We start from the raw sequence: 15,349 nt of genomic DNA, 5'->3' as shown, positions 1-15,349 counted from the left end.
TCCTTTTTTTACTTTTTTCCTTGGAAAAATACATGCAAATGTTTTCCTTCTGCTTCTAATTACCTCCATTACCTGAAATATACATGATATTGCTATTGTTTTCTATCTTCTCTGGGAGCTCTCTTCCTCTGCTATCCCTGCTGTAAGTAGCCATGCAGTAGTGGAGGCAGATAACCTAAAAGAACCTAAAAATTGTTCCTACAGGCAAGATATCACCTTCTTTATTTACTCACTCTGGTTTTGTTACATCCTCTTTGGTGTCACAAATTTGGTCTATAAACTTGTGATAGTGAAATATGTGGAAGTGAAGATCCAGCTGAGGCAAATCAGATTATCTCTGTATGTAGAAATATATGCACATATAAATATATACACCTGGGCACACACACATAACATGTTCACAATCTGATGTAACTGTGCAGCACTATTGACAGAAGGCTGAGAAAGTGCTTCTAATAAAGGGATATTCTTTTAATTTCTGAGCTTTGAGTTTAGGTAATGAACTTGGACTATTGACATAAATAACTGCCTAGGGGCAAGTGCCTAGTGCAGGTGGTGGAGCTGCTTCTGCTGCATTGGGCGGGGATCTATTTGTCTTGATGTTAAAATACATGATGATGTCAGCCACAATTGATAGGTGGCTACCTAGGTTTGTTATTGTTTCCCCGTATGTGTGTGTCACTTCTTGTTGCTGGCATTTTTATACAGTGAAAAGTAGTAGTACCTAGTGAGACCCTGTGAATATGAGCTTATATTTTGAATATCTTCTTGCACTAGAAATTTGTGATTTGGTTTTTTGTTGCATTGCATTAGCTGCTGCACGTATGCATTTACTTTTCTCACATAAGCAATGCAAGAAATGGGAATATCTATCCCCAAAATCCTTACAAGTACGTGCAAGTAAGAAAAGTAATGGAGAGCATGATATTCTAAATTTCAGACACTTACCATGGAGCTTATATTCTGCATTTGTGGTATTTGAGCAGTGTTCAGATGGGGTAGGCAGGACATGATCATCACTGCAGTTCTCTGTATCCACGTCTTCCTGCAGAGTCCTAGCCCCCTTTTTATTTTCTGCAGAAATTTGAGCTGAGTTCAACTAGGTTGTTGGACCTTTTTTGTGCTGGTTTCAGTGCAGAAGTGAAACAGAAACTGCATCACAGTTCTTGAATGTGTTTATCTTGGCTAGTGTTTTCTACTACACAGCATTTTTGGCTAAAATATGTGTGTGTGTGTATATATATATATGTATATATGATATTAAAGATCCCTAGTGGAATAATTCCTTAATTCTAAAGATAAATCTTCCATTTCCCTCCTGGGGTGGGTGGGAATTAGGCACAGGGAATATAATCTCCGAATATGTGGTGGATTTATTTTTGAGTTTATTTTACCCAATGGACTCAGCACTTTTTTATTTTGTTTTATGAGGAAAGGGAATCAGTGGTTACAGAAATTCTAAGCTTCAATATATTTAACAAGAGAAGGCTTAGTGTACTGTTCAGTTTTCTATGTCATGTAAACCTTCTCTGGGACGACTGTGGACATAATTTGGAGACCTCAAAAACTGAAATGCACTTCAGTTTTGTTTCCTTAAGAGTGTCTTTCCTAATTACTGGAAACATTTTTTACTGGTTATGGAGTTGGCTACAAGATGTAGTAAAGCATGCAGTTAGTAAGAATGTTGCTTTTTAAAGTGTTTTTATTTAAAAAACATAGAAATTGTACTCTGTAAATGAAAAAAAAAGCTGTTCATGGTGAAGGGAGAGTGATTGAGACTCAAAATTCGGGTTTTTTTGCTCTGCTTTTAAAAAAACTTTTGAAATATTTAACAGAAAGGCTAATATGTGTATTTTAAATGATTAACTTCAAATTTAGTATGAAAATGCGTATGTACATTCATATATCATTATGAAGTTACTTGTGACCTGATTTAGGTGGTCCTGCTTTAGCAGGTGAGTTGGACTAGATGATATCTTGCAGTCCCTTCCAACCCCTACTGTTCTGTGATTCTGTGATCCTATTGGGTTTGAGTTTCTGCAACAATATCCTGTTATAGGAAATATTGACACCTCCTTCCTGGAGAAATCTAGCTTTGTGTTTGAAATTTGAATTTTGACTTTTATTTGCTTTGTAAAATTATATAGATTACTCTTACAGTTACAACTTTCATTCCTCTGGTACATTTTTTGTGACTTAGATGTTTTCTAGTGCTATGGTGAGCTATGCAAGCCATCTGATAACTTTTAGCTAATATAAACCCCGCTTAAAACTTCCTCCACTCCCCCAGATCCTCACTTCAGTGTTCCACAAACAAAACTTGGCCTGGCCAGGGATCTTGTTTGCCTTGGTTTGGGGTTTGACTCAGCCTATATAGTTTTCTTTGTGCTTGAGACTTAGTGGGAGATGATGGAAAATATGCTGAAACAAAAGAAAATGTTCAAGTTTTGAAGGAGATTAGTTCCACTCCCATTCTCAAGATCTGTATCCTTGTGGGATACCTATTGTGTGTTTAAGAGAAACAAAGGCAAAAAACCCTTGCAAATCACTATTAAAAAGTTTGAGCCCTTTTCCTTGTAATCATTAAAGAGATTGTTTTAAATAGCATTCTTCCAGAATTTTTGAATAATAAGCAGTATAAATTGGATAATATTTCTCCTAATCAAGCTAAACACTGGTGCATATACTGGATTCTTGTAATTACCAGTAGTGTTGTCATATATACATGGAATAAGGGCTTTGCTCTGTTCTTGAGACAACAGAAGAATAGCTGTTATGTTTACAGCAAATCAAAGCTGGCAGGTTTCATTTAAAAACTCAGGCTTAAGTGTTTTTTAGAAAGGAAAAGAAGATAGTTTTATTCAAATTCTGTTTGGAAAAAAATGTGGATATTTCTCTGAGTTAAGAAGGTTACCTTTAGAAGATAACATAGGAAACTTGGATGTAAACTTTCACATTTGATATCTGGAATAACTTAGGGTGGTTTTCTGTAGTTACTTGTCATTATAGTTACTTGAAAAATTCAAAGCTTTCAAAGAAAAAAACAAATTTCCCACAGAATATAATAATATTTTCTTCAATAATTTAGATTCTTTGCATTAAGACTTAGACTACTCACAGATTTACCAGGAACAGAACCAAATCCTCAAGATCGAGTGTTTGCTGAAGGGCTTCTAGTAGTGATGATGTAGGCAGTTACCAGTTATATTGACATCTGAAGAAGAGGTGGTAATATGAGAAGATAAATAATAATATGCAGGTACTGAAATTGTAGATTTATCTTAGGATGTAAGAAATTGCATGCTGTTTATTTAAAAAAAAATAGTTTAAAAAATGTCATATTGTCAGGCTGACTTCTAAAAGAAACAAGATCTTATGCTCAGGCTTGGTTCCCATTCTCCCAATGAATTTTCAACACCTGAAATTATTTAAAGTTAATATTAGAGGTGATATATGATCATGTAAGTTCTTCAGCTTCTGTGAACTAGCTATACTAAATAGGTTGACTGGTCGATAATTGTTGGTGTCTAGACTAGTTGGACAGTGTGCACTGTCTTCTGGAGTGTCCACAGAGACTTGAGTGAGGAGAAGGATTGAGGCACACTGATTAGAGGAGCAGCTCTGCAGAGAGAGACCTGGGAGTGCTGATTGATAATAAGCTACACATGAGCCAGCAATGTGCCCTCATGGCCAAGAAGCCAATGGCAGCCTGGGATGCATCAAGAAGAGTGTGGCCAGCAGGTCAAGGGAGGTTCTTCTCCCTCTCTACTCTGCCCTGGTGAGGCCTCATCTGGAGTCCTGTGTCCAGTTCTGGGCTCCTCAGCTCAAGAGGGACAGGGAACTTCTGGAGAGAGGCCAGCACAGGGCTACCAAGATGATCAGGGGACTGGAACATCTTTCATATAAGGAAAGGCTGTGGGAACTGGGGCTGTTTAGTCTAGAAAAGAGGAGACTGAGGGGAGATCTTATTTATGAATATCTAAAGGGTGGGTGTCAGGAGGTTGGGACATCTCGTTTTTCTATAGTAGCCAGCAATAGGACAAGGGAAGATGGGATGAAGCTGGAACACAAAAAGTTCCACTTAAATATAAGAAGAAACTCTTTCCCTGTTCAGGTGAGGGAGCCCTGGCACAGGCTGCCCAGAGGGGTTGTGGAGACTCCTTCCTTGGAGGGCTTCAGGACCTGCCTGGGCATGTTCCTGTGCGACCTGATCTAGGTGACCCTGCTTCTGCAGGGGAATTGGGCTAGATGATCTCTACAGATCCCTTCCAACCCCTACCATTCTATGACTACAGATTAACTAGATCAGTCATAAGGAACTTGTTTTAATGAAATTCAATCTATGGAGACAAATTATGAAGTTTTATTATGTGTGTTTGTTATACTTTTGTGCTTGGATGCCATATGTTGTAAGACAGGAAAATGGATGCATACGAGTATACTACATTTCATTGTTCATGCTCAGAGAGATATTGAGCATTATTGAGTTTTGGTGATTATTTGTCTGGCACATGAGTTTTCACATTTGTTTGATTTTTCAGGATTGATGCTTGTCAATGCTTTGCAATGGAGTAGGAAATGGAGTTTGGAGGGGGAGCATATGCTTCTGGCATTCGTGTTGAAGACATCAGAAAATATACCAAAGGAAAAATGTGAAACCTTGTCAGAATAAAAAGTCCTTGAAAAATGGACAAGGATAAAAGGTTAAATGGTTTGCTCAGGCAGAAAAGAGAGCACTTAGCTGCTGTCTTCAGGGTATTGTTGAACTGGTCTGATAATTTGCCATAGTTATGCTTAAATAAGTGCTTTCAGTTTGTCAGTAGGACTTTGTGAATGCTCGTATAGCTGAACTGAATTTTTTGTTTTCAGCCTCTGAGAGAAGATAAAAATGCCAGTAATTAATTCTACTATATCAGGACGAAAGGTTTTGTTAGCAGATGACTGCATGCATGAAAGAATGGTTTTATGTGTGTGCATCAGAGTCTACATAGATGTTGGACAAAGGAGCTCTTCCCAGAGATAAACAGTAATATCTTTTTCAGGCATTTCATTGAGCTTGAAAATATCTGCTTGATAGACTTGCTCGTTGCCAGGAGAGCACTGATGAACAGTTGCTGCTCCTGCTAGTTGCAGGGGTTGCTGTGCAGAGAGTGGCTTTTGTTTCTTTTCCTTGCCGTTAGCCACTTGGAGTGCTTCACTTGTGTAGTATCACTTCATTTTGTACTTGCTTAGTGCTGGAAGTCCTAAATCTGAGAAGAAAACCCAATTCTCCAACCTAGCAACGTAACATGCTGCTACTGTGCTGTAAGACTATTGTTTAATCTGCTTATCTTTAATAGTCTTCACTGCTTGCACAGACCCACTTACCTCTTTAATGAGAAGAAATGTCTTGCAGTGAGGCAGCATGTATTTTGCTTCTAGGCTTATGTCATCAGCCTAGAAGTTGAAATTGGCTAGAGCACCTTTTTATTTTCCTGTCACTTCTGCTGATTATGGTTGCCCCTTCAGTTTCTCTAATACATTGAAAGATAATGGGGTTTTTTTGTGAAAGGAAACCTAATTATAATCAAATTCTGCAATGCTATCTGTATTGATTTGGGTCAGGTAGTCCCCTCATTTTCAAGGGATAAAGATGAAGTATCTTTGCATTTGGAAAATTTGTAAATTCTAGCCACTAGTCAAATGACAAAAATATAAGTTGCAGTAAGAACATCTGGAGAAGACTCTTTAAAATGTCAGGAGGCACTTCAAGTCAGTTGTGAATATCTAACAGTATTTCTCAGAATAATTTATCAGTTGTTCCTCTTACTTTGTGTTAAATTGCATTACTTAAACCATTAGTATTTATGTGATTTCTAGAAGGTATAGGGCTATGATTTCTGGGATCAAAATAGGATAGGTTTTTCAAGGTTGGTTGATCTTAAATCTCTATGGGCTGTTAAAAAATATGGAGTAATTTGTAGACCAAAATGTCTCTGGAAAATGTCTGTTATATTTTTTGTGTTACTCTTTCGAGGGAATCTTCAAGTAAATCTTCAAACGGTGTGTATTTTTAAGAGTTGTATACCCTAGACTTCTTTGATACCTATACCTCATTCTTGTGCTAAGTATGTGTATTGGGATTACTTAGCAGCTACATAAGCAGCAGAGTCATTTTCCTCACCATAGCAGTGTGCAAATGCAACTACTTTTCTCTTAGCATGCTAAGAGGTGTCAGGTATTCTTTGTAGTTTGTGTTCAACTGTGTGGATATATTCTGAATTTTCAAATCTGTGTATATAATTTAGCAGACTTTTTCCTCACAGGAGCAAACTGTTTATAAAGTACGGGAACAAACAAGTTTATATATGCTTTCAGGGATAGAAGAAAAGCAGTTGGCTTTGGTGGACTTATTAAAATTTTACTATCTGAGTGTTCGTATTTCTTTTTGCTAGAGATTTTTCTTGTTTATCATGCAAGTTAAATAGTATAACTTCTGGCCTGGTCATCAGTGGCATGTTTGAAGGATAGTGCTAAACAAAGTAAAAGCCACCTAGAAATACAGGAAATTCAAATGATGTGGAAATTATTAAACTAGGTTGAATTAATGTAGCTAGATATGCTTTAGAAATGTGCATTTCACTTCTCTCTTGTGAAAGCATTGTATTTACACTATAAATAATTTAGCACTGAGTTCCTTAAACTTAGCTTATGAGCTTTAAAATAGCTATCTCTATTTGGAAAGTTTATTGCAAATCAGATTTTGTAGTTTTATGGTTGAGTTGAAAAGAGAGACTGGCAGGTTATGCATCTATTCATTTGAATTTGGTAGTCTTATTTATTCCATACTAGAAAGCTAATTTGAATTTGATTATTGCATACTATAGCATAAATACATAATACATGGCATTTTATAGAAATGATTCTATATGCTCAAACTTTGAAGTTCCTATTTTTGGATATCCAGTGAAAAGTATTAAGTTGCTTCAGATTTTTATGGTCTTTATTCTAACATTCAACTCACTGTCCTTAACTATTCTTCCATGTCAATTTTATTGATATGGCTGAAGGTAATAAGGTCCATTTTCCCATGCATTCTGACATGTCAGCTGTGGCCATTTGGCTGAAGTGTACTTCTTGCAGGCTTTTCATAACACAGCGAATAGGGAGTTTAATTCTTCTGCTTTGTATGCAGGATATCCTGAAATAGTCCTTGCTATTCTTTTAATGAATTTCTCCTTTCCTCAATAAACTATTGCACTTACGTTTTTGGATTCTTATTTGTCTTTGGAGATGAGATATGTATCATTGAAATTATGATTTTGAAGCTGGCAGCACTTTCTCTATGAATACAAACAAGTAAATCTGTGGATGGAAAATGGTTCAACTTGGTTTTTATCTGTCTTCAGCAAAATCTACAAATGACTCACTTTCTAATGGCAATGCTCCTTTTAAACTTGATTGTTTTAGCACAGCAGATGCTTTTGTAGTTGGAGGTTTCTCTTTCCGAAATGCTCTTGGGTATTAGTGTGATAAAATCATGTTTGGAATGAGGATTAATATAATTACTGCCTATTGTATGGCATAGCTTAAACAACTGTAACCTGATATAATTACTTTTAAATTGCTTTCATCAAAATATGAAAATATTAATTGACTATGACAGTTATAACTTGGTTTATATCAGCATAGGCTAATAAATGTCACTTGTATTGGCAGCCAAAAAAATGAAATCATATCAGATGTTGTTGGGGTAGGTTAGTAGAGTCCGTGAGTAAGGTCCTTTCTGCTCCATTTGTTCTGTGAGCTGTGGCTTGTACATGCTGGTAATGACTCTAGGCTACATTGGTTTGAAATAGAATAGGACCAACTCATGGTTGTCTCCTCAGCAAATATGTGGCCCTCAGACTGTTATAAAGTATTTCTAGTATCACGTTGCTTTTTGTCTTTAGCTGTATGTAGCAATCTCCTTCTTCTTAGTAAAAATGCCTATAATGTACTGCCTAGAAGAGAGTTTCCCCAGTGGGGTCGAATTGTTGAGTGCTTGTTTGGTGGTGATTAGGATCTTTAAACTTATCCTCATTGTTTAAGGCCAAAGGGAATGGATTGTGGTGAGGCACCAGCTAAATAAAAGTTGGAGGTGATTTAAAAGAGGACATGAATGATTTTACATTTCACATTGATATGAGAGTTACAAAGGCTCTGGGCTGAGAGTTTATTCTCTCTAATGGTCTCCAGTCATTTACTATTTGTTTTCTAGCTTTTATCTTCTCTTAAATGTGAATGTCATACACATTTGCCATTCTTAGCTTGTGGACTGTTTTGGCAGGCCATACTTTATTACTCTGTGAGACAAATTTAAACCTAGCAGTTTTGTTGCGCTTCATCTCTCAAATTGTTTGTTTAGGAAATAGCACCCAAAAGTTGTTATATTGAAATGGCTAGGTAGTAAAAACTTTTTAACAACTGTATGATTTGGAACAATTTTGCTGTGTGATGGCTGCCTCCTTGTAAATTTTGATAGTTTGACAGTGCTGAGCTGATATTTTTCTTCCAAAGTGGCTACCATGAAGAAAGCCCCTCGGGACATGAGGCTACTGTAGACTTTCAGAAAGCAATGTTGTGCTTGATTAAATTTAGACAGATGATGAAGTGATGTAGTAAAATCATTTCTGTTAAGGCATAATATAACATAGAAAGCAATGTAGTACCATTGGGACTGATAAAAATGAAACACTAAAGAAAAACCATGCCCTTACACATAGCTTTCAGCAGCAGATGCAATAGATGTAATTTAGTTGTGTGGTGCTGGAAATATAATATTGATTTACCATGAATCAAGAGAAATAGCTTGTACCTTGCCTGGTTGTATGGATGGCAGCAGTCTTGGTGAAATGAGTTACCTAAAAATGGTACTGTGAGGGAATTCCTTCTTTTTGATAGGATGTATCCAGGTAAAAAGAATCCAGTTACATGCCAGAATGGGAAGACAAGAGGTACTGGGAACTGCCAGTTTTCCATGTACTTAATGTATACTTTAAAAAAAGAACAATTTCTTGAAAGTCAGCCCTCATAACTTCTGTAAAACTGAATACAGTGGAATGGGAGAGCTTTCAACTTGCCTTGCATTACTTGCACAAGTAACTTCATCTCTTTTTTTGGTAGTGTTTCTATACCACAAGATAACATTTTTTTTTTCTGTTTTAAAAAATCACATTTGATGTAAAATTGCAATAACTTCAGAGAAGGTCAGTTCAGTTACTGTCGGGAATGAAACGTCTATTTTTAACTTCTTTCTGAGGGATAATAGTTCTCTTGGTCATTACTAAGCGAATTACTGGATGAAATGATTTCCATTCCTTGCTTGTATTTTTATGCCAGATGATATAATGGTAACAAACAGTTTTACTAACTTCACCTTTTAACCAGAAACAACTGTGTTTTATTTTTTAAGATGATGGTGTCTGGCTTTCATTCGTTTATTCATTAATACTCAGATGACCTAGTTTCTTCCTGAAGTAAAATGAACTTAAATACCTTTAATATAGACACTGATATATTTAAAACAGAACAATCTAGTATTTGTGTCTTGGGTTCTTGAAAACTCTTGATTTCTTTGGTCTCTCTATGTGCTGGTCACTACTCTCAGGTGAAAGTATTACAGTAGATGACTACATATTTTTGTTTGATTTTTGAGTTGACAAAAATTCACCCTTGTAGGCAAATCAAAACCATCTCACAAGAGAGCTTTGCCTCCTTTTCTTATTCCTTATTTGTCCTTAAGCTGCTGGGTGCAGATTCTAGTTCTTCTGCAGGCGAAGACAAACGGCATCACACAACTGTGAATGCTGTATCGTGGGCCTCAAAAGGAGGCTCCATGCTTAAGTTTCTTTTGTTTTTCTGGAAACTTTGGAGTTTATCATTTCAAATTCTCTACTTTTTCAGGAAGTGAGCTTGATTAAAGGGCTGCCAAATTAATGGCAGCAGGGTGCATTGTGCAAATGAAACCTGACCACTTGAGAGAAGCGATGTTTTAAATGGAAAGGTTGTATTTTTTTTTTCCCCAGCTTGCCAACTCAATTTTTTCCCCAAGTATTGTTGGTGAATAATTAGTGCTTCTAAACTCCCAGGAGGCAGATTTGAGAAAGCATTAAAATAATTCCTTTTGGTATTTCAAGAGCCCCCCTGCTCTCATGAAGAAGAAAGAAATACAGCCAGATATTTAGCTGTAAAAATAAATACAGGCTGCCTTTGTATGCAGGCTGAGCGTTTGTTTTTTTGCCAAGTGTTTTTATGGAATTGGTTGATTTGGCTTTAATTTATTTATAAAACGGAAGAAATGAACGCTGTTTGTTTTCATGAACGAATGACTGGCATAAATTTAGTGTCTTCTTGTGGGAGAAGTTCCTGTTGGGATGCAGAAGGATGGATGACCCAAATTATATGTGAAAGCTGCATTCACTCAGTTTGAGATGCCGAGTCAGTTCTAACAGAATGCTCCAAAAATGAAATTCCTATTTAGCATTCGCATAACAAGCAGGTTTAGGGACTGTATTATGGTGCACAAATGTGGGGGAAAACCCTTCTGTAACTCTTGAAATGAATGGGCATTCTTTCCTAAATGTCAGCCATTCTCTGCCACACTTAGTCTTGGATGTGTATCCATTCTAACAAAGCAGAAATAAAATCTTCTTAATAGTGTAACAGATAGTGATTCCTGGTATTAGGACTAGAAATGTAAAGCACAATATTTTGGAATAGTCTGAGCATCACAATAGGCTTTTACTTCATGTCGTAGAATCACAGAATGGTAGGGGTTGGAAGGGACCTTTAGAGATCATCTAGCCCAACCCCCCTGCAGAAGCAGGGTCACCTAGATCAGGTTGCATAGGAACATGTCCAGGTGGGTCTTGAAGGCCTCCAAGGAAGGAGCCTCCACACCCCCTCTGGGCAGCCTGTTCCATCTTGTTTTTCTTTTCCTGTCTTTCAAACATACAAACAGATATATTTGGACAAGGTATCTTTTTTGATTTGTTTGAAATAACATAAATTTTACTGTTAAATTATTATCCTTCTTTTTTCCCCCCTGTGAATCATCCCTTTGGTATTTGTGGTGTTGCTAATTTGCGTAGTCCTAAAATACTTCATAGCAGCTGGAAAACCACATTGAAACAGAAAACGAAAAATGATGCAAAGGATAAAAATATCTGTAGATGTAGCTTAAGCTGAAGCACACAGTTGTGCTTAATTCCTTGAATAAAGTTTTTTTTTTTCCAAACAAAAGTCTTCTTAAAGGCTCATACCTGGAAAATGTAGAAAAGAGAGTCCAAGTAACTCTAAAGATCATGAAATACAGCTGAGGCCAGTGAGGTAGAGATAAACATTCCTAGCATTTAAACACGATATTAGTTTTTAAAGGTTAAAATCTTAAATCAAATTTGGAGGAAACCTGTTTTAATTAAAAATGAGGTAATAGGAGAATAATGAATGTTGAAACGTTTAACTAAGGGCAACTAGGCACAAAAAGGTGCAGTCTTTGCCCCAACCTCAAACCAGCCCCCCCAAAACATTACCTTGCTTTACACTGGAAGTTTTAAAAAGTGATTTCTGTTTTGCAAGCAGAAGGCAAACCAAACTCAAGCAAAACATTAGCAAAAGATTTTGACCTTGATTTTGGCGTATGTGACTCTAAAATGGAGCATAGTGAACAACACTTTGATCATCAAATATATGTAGCATTACAAAAATATATGTTTGAATTTACATTTCAATACTGGCCAGATGATATGAGAGCTCTGCTAAGTGAGAGAAAATTCAAGAGTCAGGAAGATGAATACTGAAAGTCATGAGGCAGACTATAGAAACAGTAAGAGCTCAGAAGGACATTGAAGAGCAGAGTCTTGAAGTGCGTTCACATCGGTGCTGTATACGTTATGTTAAGTCCTGTTACAGTGAAATGAGTTCTGGGTCAATGGTAGTTAAACTGAGCAGTTGGAAATCACAAATTAAAAAAAAGACATCTGTCAGAATTTGCTAAGCAGTGTTTGCCATTACAAACAGAGCAGAAGTTAAAGCCAGTGAAACTAAAATGAAAAAACAGCAAATTTGAAACCATTTAACTTCAGATGTGACAGAGGTAAGATACATAGAGGTTGTTCACCGTTACCACTGTGAAATAAGGTGATAGGTTATTGAATTATTGTGTTTGGGGAAAAAAAATGACTTCAGAAATAATACACTCAACTGCTAATATCAGGCAGCCTAAACCAGATGCTTTTAGAATTGAATTATCAAGTAGCTGTCGAGCTGTATTATCTTTTCTAAACTTGTGAGAAATTAAAACCTGAAAGAGCTGGTTTCAAATGTGTGTTATGGACGAAAGGTTGCAGTAAATGTTGAATCTGATCATATGGATATACTGTCTTTTGAACATTCCTGGAAGCAAATCTTATTTTGCTGCTTTAATATGTTTGAAGTCCAAATTAATCTTACACCTAGATTAGCATTACTGGGATGTGATAATGGATTAAGTACTGATCTTTTCTGCCCCCTGTTTCATCAACTGCTTTCTTCTGCAGGAGTGGTAATTGCTTTGGAATGGAAATCTTCAAGGAGTGTTTCAGATTTGTGCAATATCTGTCCAGATATTCTTTTGCATTAAAAAGGATTCTTTTTCTCTATGATTTATTTTCACACATTAAGTAGTGTAAGAGATATCAGAATGTGAAACATAATTGTTTAAAGAGCTCATGTAATAGCTACAGGACTAGTCTTGTGGAAATATAAAATCATAACACAGAGATCAGATCATGAAAATGATACACTATTGTATGAGTATCAAGAAATAGAATATCATACAATACACATAATGCCCTAGGACTGACTATATACAAAGTAGAACTGTTGTAAGGGGACAATGTACAGTACTAGCTCAACAAGAAAACCACAAGCAGTAGTACTAGCGTTAGAAGAAAGATGCTAATGTTACTAGTGTGAATAAGGTCTCCTATTTTTGATCCAGGTAAGAAATTCATCTATGCTATTTTGGTCTGGATGATTAAAGACATAGCTGCAAATCTGATGGAATTCCACCCTCAGAACAAATAGAAACAGAGGTCAGCTTTCAACATCAGATGAATTCACCAGAGCAGGCGAGTGTTAAGAAAGTTGATGAAGATAATGTAAGTAAGGCTTATAATGGACCTGTAACTGTGCATGTGGCTGGCTACTACATCTGACCTGAGCTTTGTTTCCTGTCCTTACCAGATCAATGGGAACAGTTAGTCCATGGACTGGTTTGCAGGCAGTTTGAGAAATGAGACCATTTTGTGTCCCTCAATGACAATCTCAAAACAATGGGAAAAACTTCATTGCAATTAGTAAGGGCAGCCAACAAACCACTGGGTTTACAATAGTAACTCCTGGTGGCATTAAAGTGCTTTAGAACTCCAATGACAGCAAAATATGAAATAGAAATACTTGCTAAACACAATTTGAACTCTCAACAGAGGAAAAAAACCATTGCAGAAGACAAAAGTGGGAAAACCTGCCAACCAGTGACATAATTTTAAAAGAAATTGACTTTTGGAGATGGGAGTTTACCTTCTGAAACACAAGACATTATAACAAGCAAATCTCTTTTAGCATTCTTTGAAATATTCTTTTCACTAGCCAGACTCTCTTTGTGCCCCAGTGGTGGACAAAGTAACACTTTCTCCAAAGTACAGAGTCCGAATTAGTACAAATAATACAAGATGCTGATGCATTAACAACATTGGCAGCAATCAGTGTTAGATCTGAAATAATTCTTTCTCAGTTTATGAAGCTTGCATCTTGGTCTTCAGAAACTGATCAGGAGACACCTGCCACTCTCCTTTTACTGTAGTATTAATGTATTTACAAAGCCCATGCATTTTCAAAGTCCATATTGTAAGTGTGTAACATGAAATTTAATAACCAAGTCAAAATTAAATATTATCATTGACTAACATAAAGCTGGTAATTCTTTTTCAGTGGTGAGAGCCATTATTGTTTAGAGATGCCAAAACCTGAAATAACAGCTCATGATAGTTGCTGGTGGAATGAGAGGCAAATGAGAAAACCTTTGGGTTCTTGGTAGCTCTTTCTTCTCCTGGAAGAATTCCTGATCCACATTGCCTTCTTCAGAAGCTTGATTCCTACTCGTGGAGATGTGGTGATTTAGCTCCATTCATTCCAAACAACACAGTTGTGGCTTAAGAAGTATTTCAGCTCAGACCTCAGTGCATCAGCAGCAAGCAGATCCTTCTGTAGTCTTCAGTTGCTGAAAACTGGGACTGATGGTCTTGCAGCTGATCTCTTAGAAGGTAACCTGTAGCACAGCATATTAATGAAGCAGAGGGTAAAGCCAAAAAGGTTGTATGTAAGAAACTAGAGAGGATTCACCGAGGATGAGCCCCAAAACAAACAAAAAAGTGTCCCCACAGAAAATGGCCACGGCAGCCGTAAAATCAGATAATAAAGCGATCCTACCATGAGGGCGAAAAAGCAAAAAACAACTAATCCCCCCCATAGAATTAAACTAAACAGGAAACAAAAAGCAAACAGGCTTAGTGCAGAGAAACACAGGCAGAAAGCAGCAGCCATGTTGCCACTAAAATAATCCTGTCCTTAAGCAGATTAGGAAAATTCCTCTCGTGCTAAGCTCTCGCAGTTTGCCTGATATATATATATATAGAGTAGGCTATTTTCTGAATGCTTCCATAAATTGCACATCTAGAAAACACATTTCAGAATTCTGTGGCTTTTTAAGCCTTTTGTTTTTCCAAAGAAAACTCAGTTGGAAAAGAAGGTGTAATACCACAATCTCTGCTACATCACTGCCTTGCACCAAAATTTGCTCTTCTGTTTTCTTTGAAGTTTGCATATGTGCAAATGAAAATGTGTGAGCTTTCCATTTATCCCAGGAAGAGATCATTTCTTTGTATGGGTGTGTATTCATAGAAATTGTGTGTGTATACACGTGTGGAGTAATATATATACGTTGCCCAGTTGTATCTCTTTAGGACCACGGAGAATGTAGGTACTTTGTAATCTGTATTCATACTGTTTTAGAAGTGTGGTCTTCTGAAAACTAGAAACTTTTAATGTCCATTTCTACCACATTCACATGCACCCATTTGTATGCATAATTTCTTGTGCCAGCATTGTCCTTTGTTCTGAGTAGCTTTACTTCCATGGGAATTCTCACTTGATTTTACCCAGTGAATCCAGGAGACTAACCTCACTGCAGCCAAAGACTTCTTTTGCTGAAATAGTGGCTGCTAGTGTTTGAATATTCATTTCTTTTAGATGAACTGGAGATGCTCCTTGATGAACTATGGAAGGTCCC

General features: G+C 36.8%; 2 protein-coding genes across 12 annotated transcripts in view; one reads left to right on the top strand and one right to left on the bottom strand.

The window, feature by feature from the left end:
• The window catches only part of PRDX1 (peroxiredoxin 1), a 354,386-nt gene that overhangs the window by 181,954 nt on the left and 157,083 nt on the right, over positions 1–15,349 (bottom strand). The window lies entirely within an intron of this gene.
• The window catches only part of MAST2 (microtubule associated serine/threonine kinase 2), a 190,336-nt gene that overhangs the window by 50,706 nt on the left and 124,281 nt on the right, over positions 1–15,349 (top strand). For 2 of the 11 annotated variants that reach the window (XM_062003291.1, XM_062003289.1), the window contains exon 1: positions 13,098–13,160. The exons of the other annotated variants lie outside the window; for them this stretch is intronic. In XM_062003291.1, the coding sequence (XP_061859275.1) occupies positions 13,113–13,160 (48 nt within the window). In that variant the 5' untranslated portion in view covers positions 13,098–13,112. Of the gene's footprint in view, positions 1–13,097; positions 13,161–15,349 lie in introns of those variants that run through there. 11 annotated transcript variants of the gene reach the window in all.

Source organism: Colius striatus, chromosome 10, assembly GCF_028858725.1.
Source record: "Colius striatus isolate bColStr4 chromosome 10, bColStr4.1.hap1, whole genome shotgun sequence".
NCBI classification, from domain to species: domain Eukaryota; kingdom Metazoa; phylum Chordata; class Aves; order Coliiformes; family Coliidae; genus Colius; species Colius striatus.
Note: the sequence above shows the minus strand (reverse complement) of the source record. Positions and strands in the feature narration are given on the sequence as shown.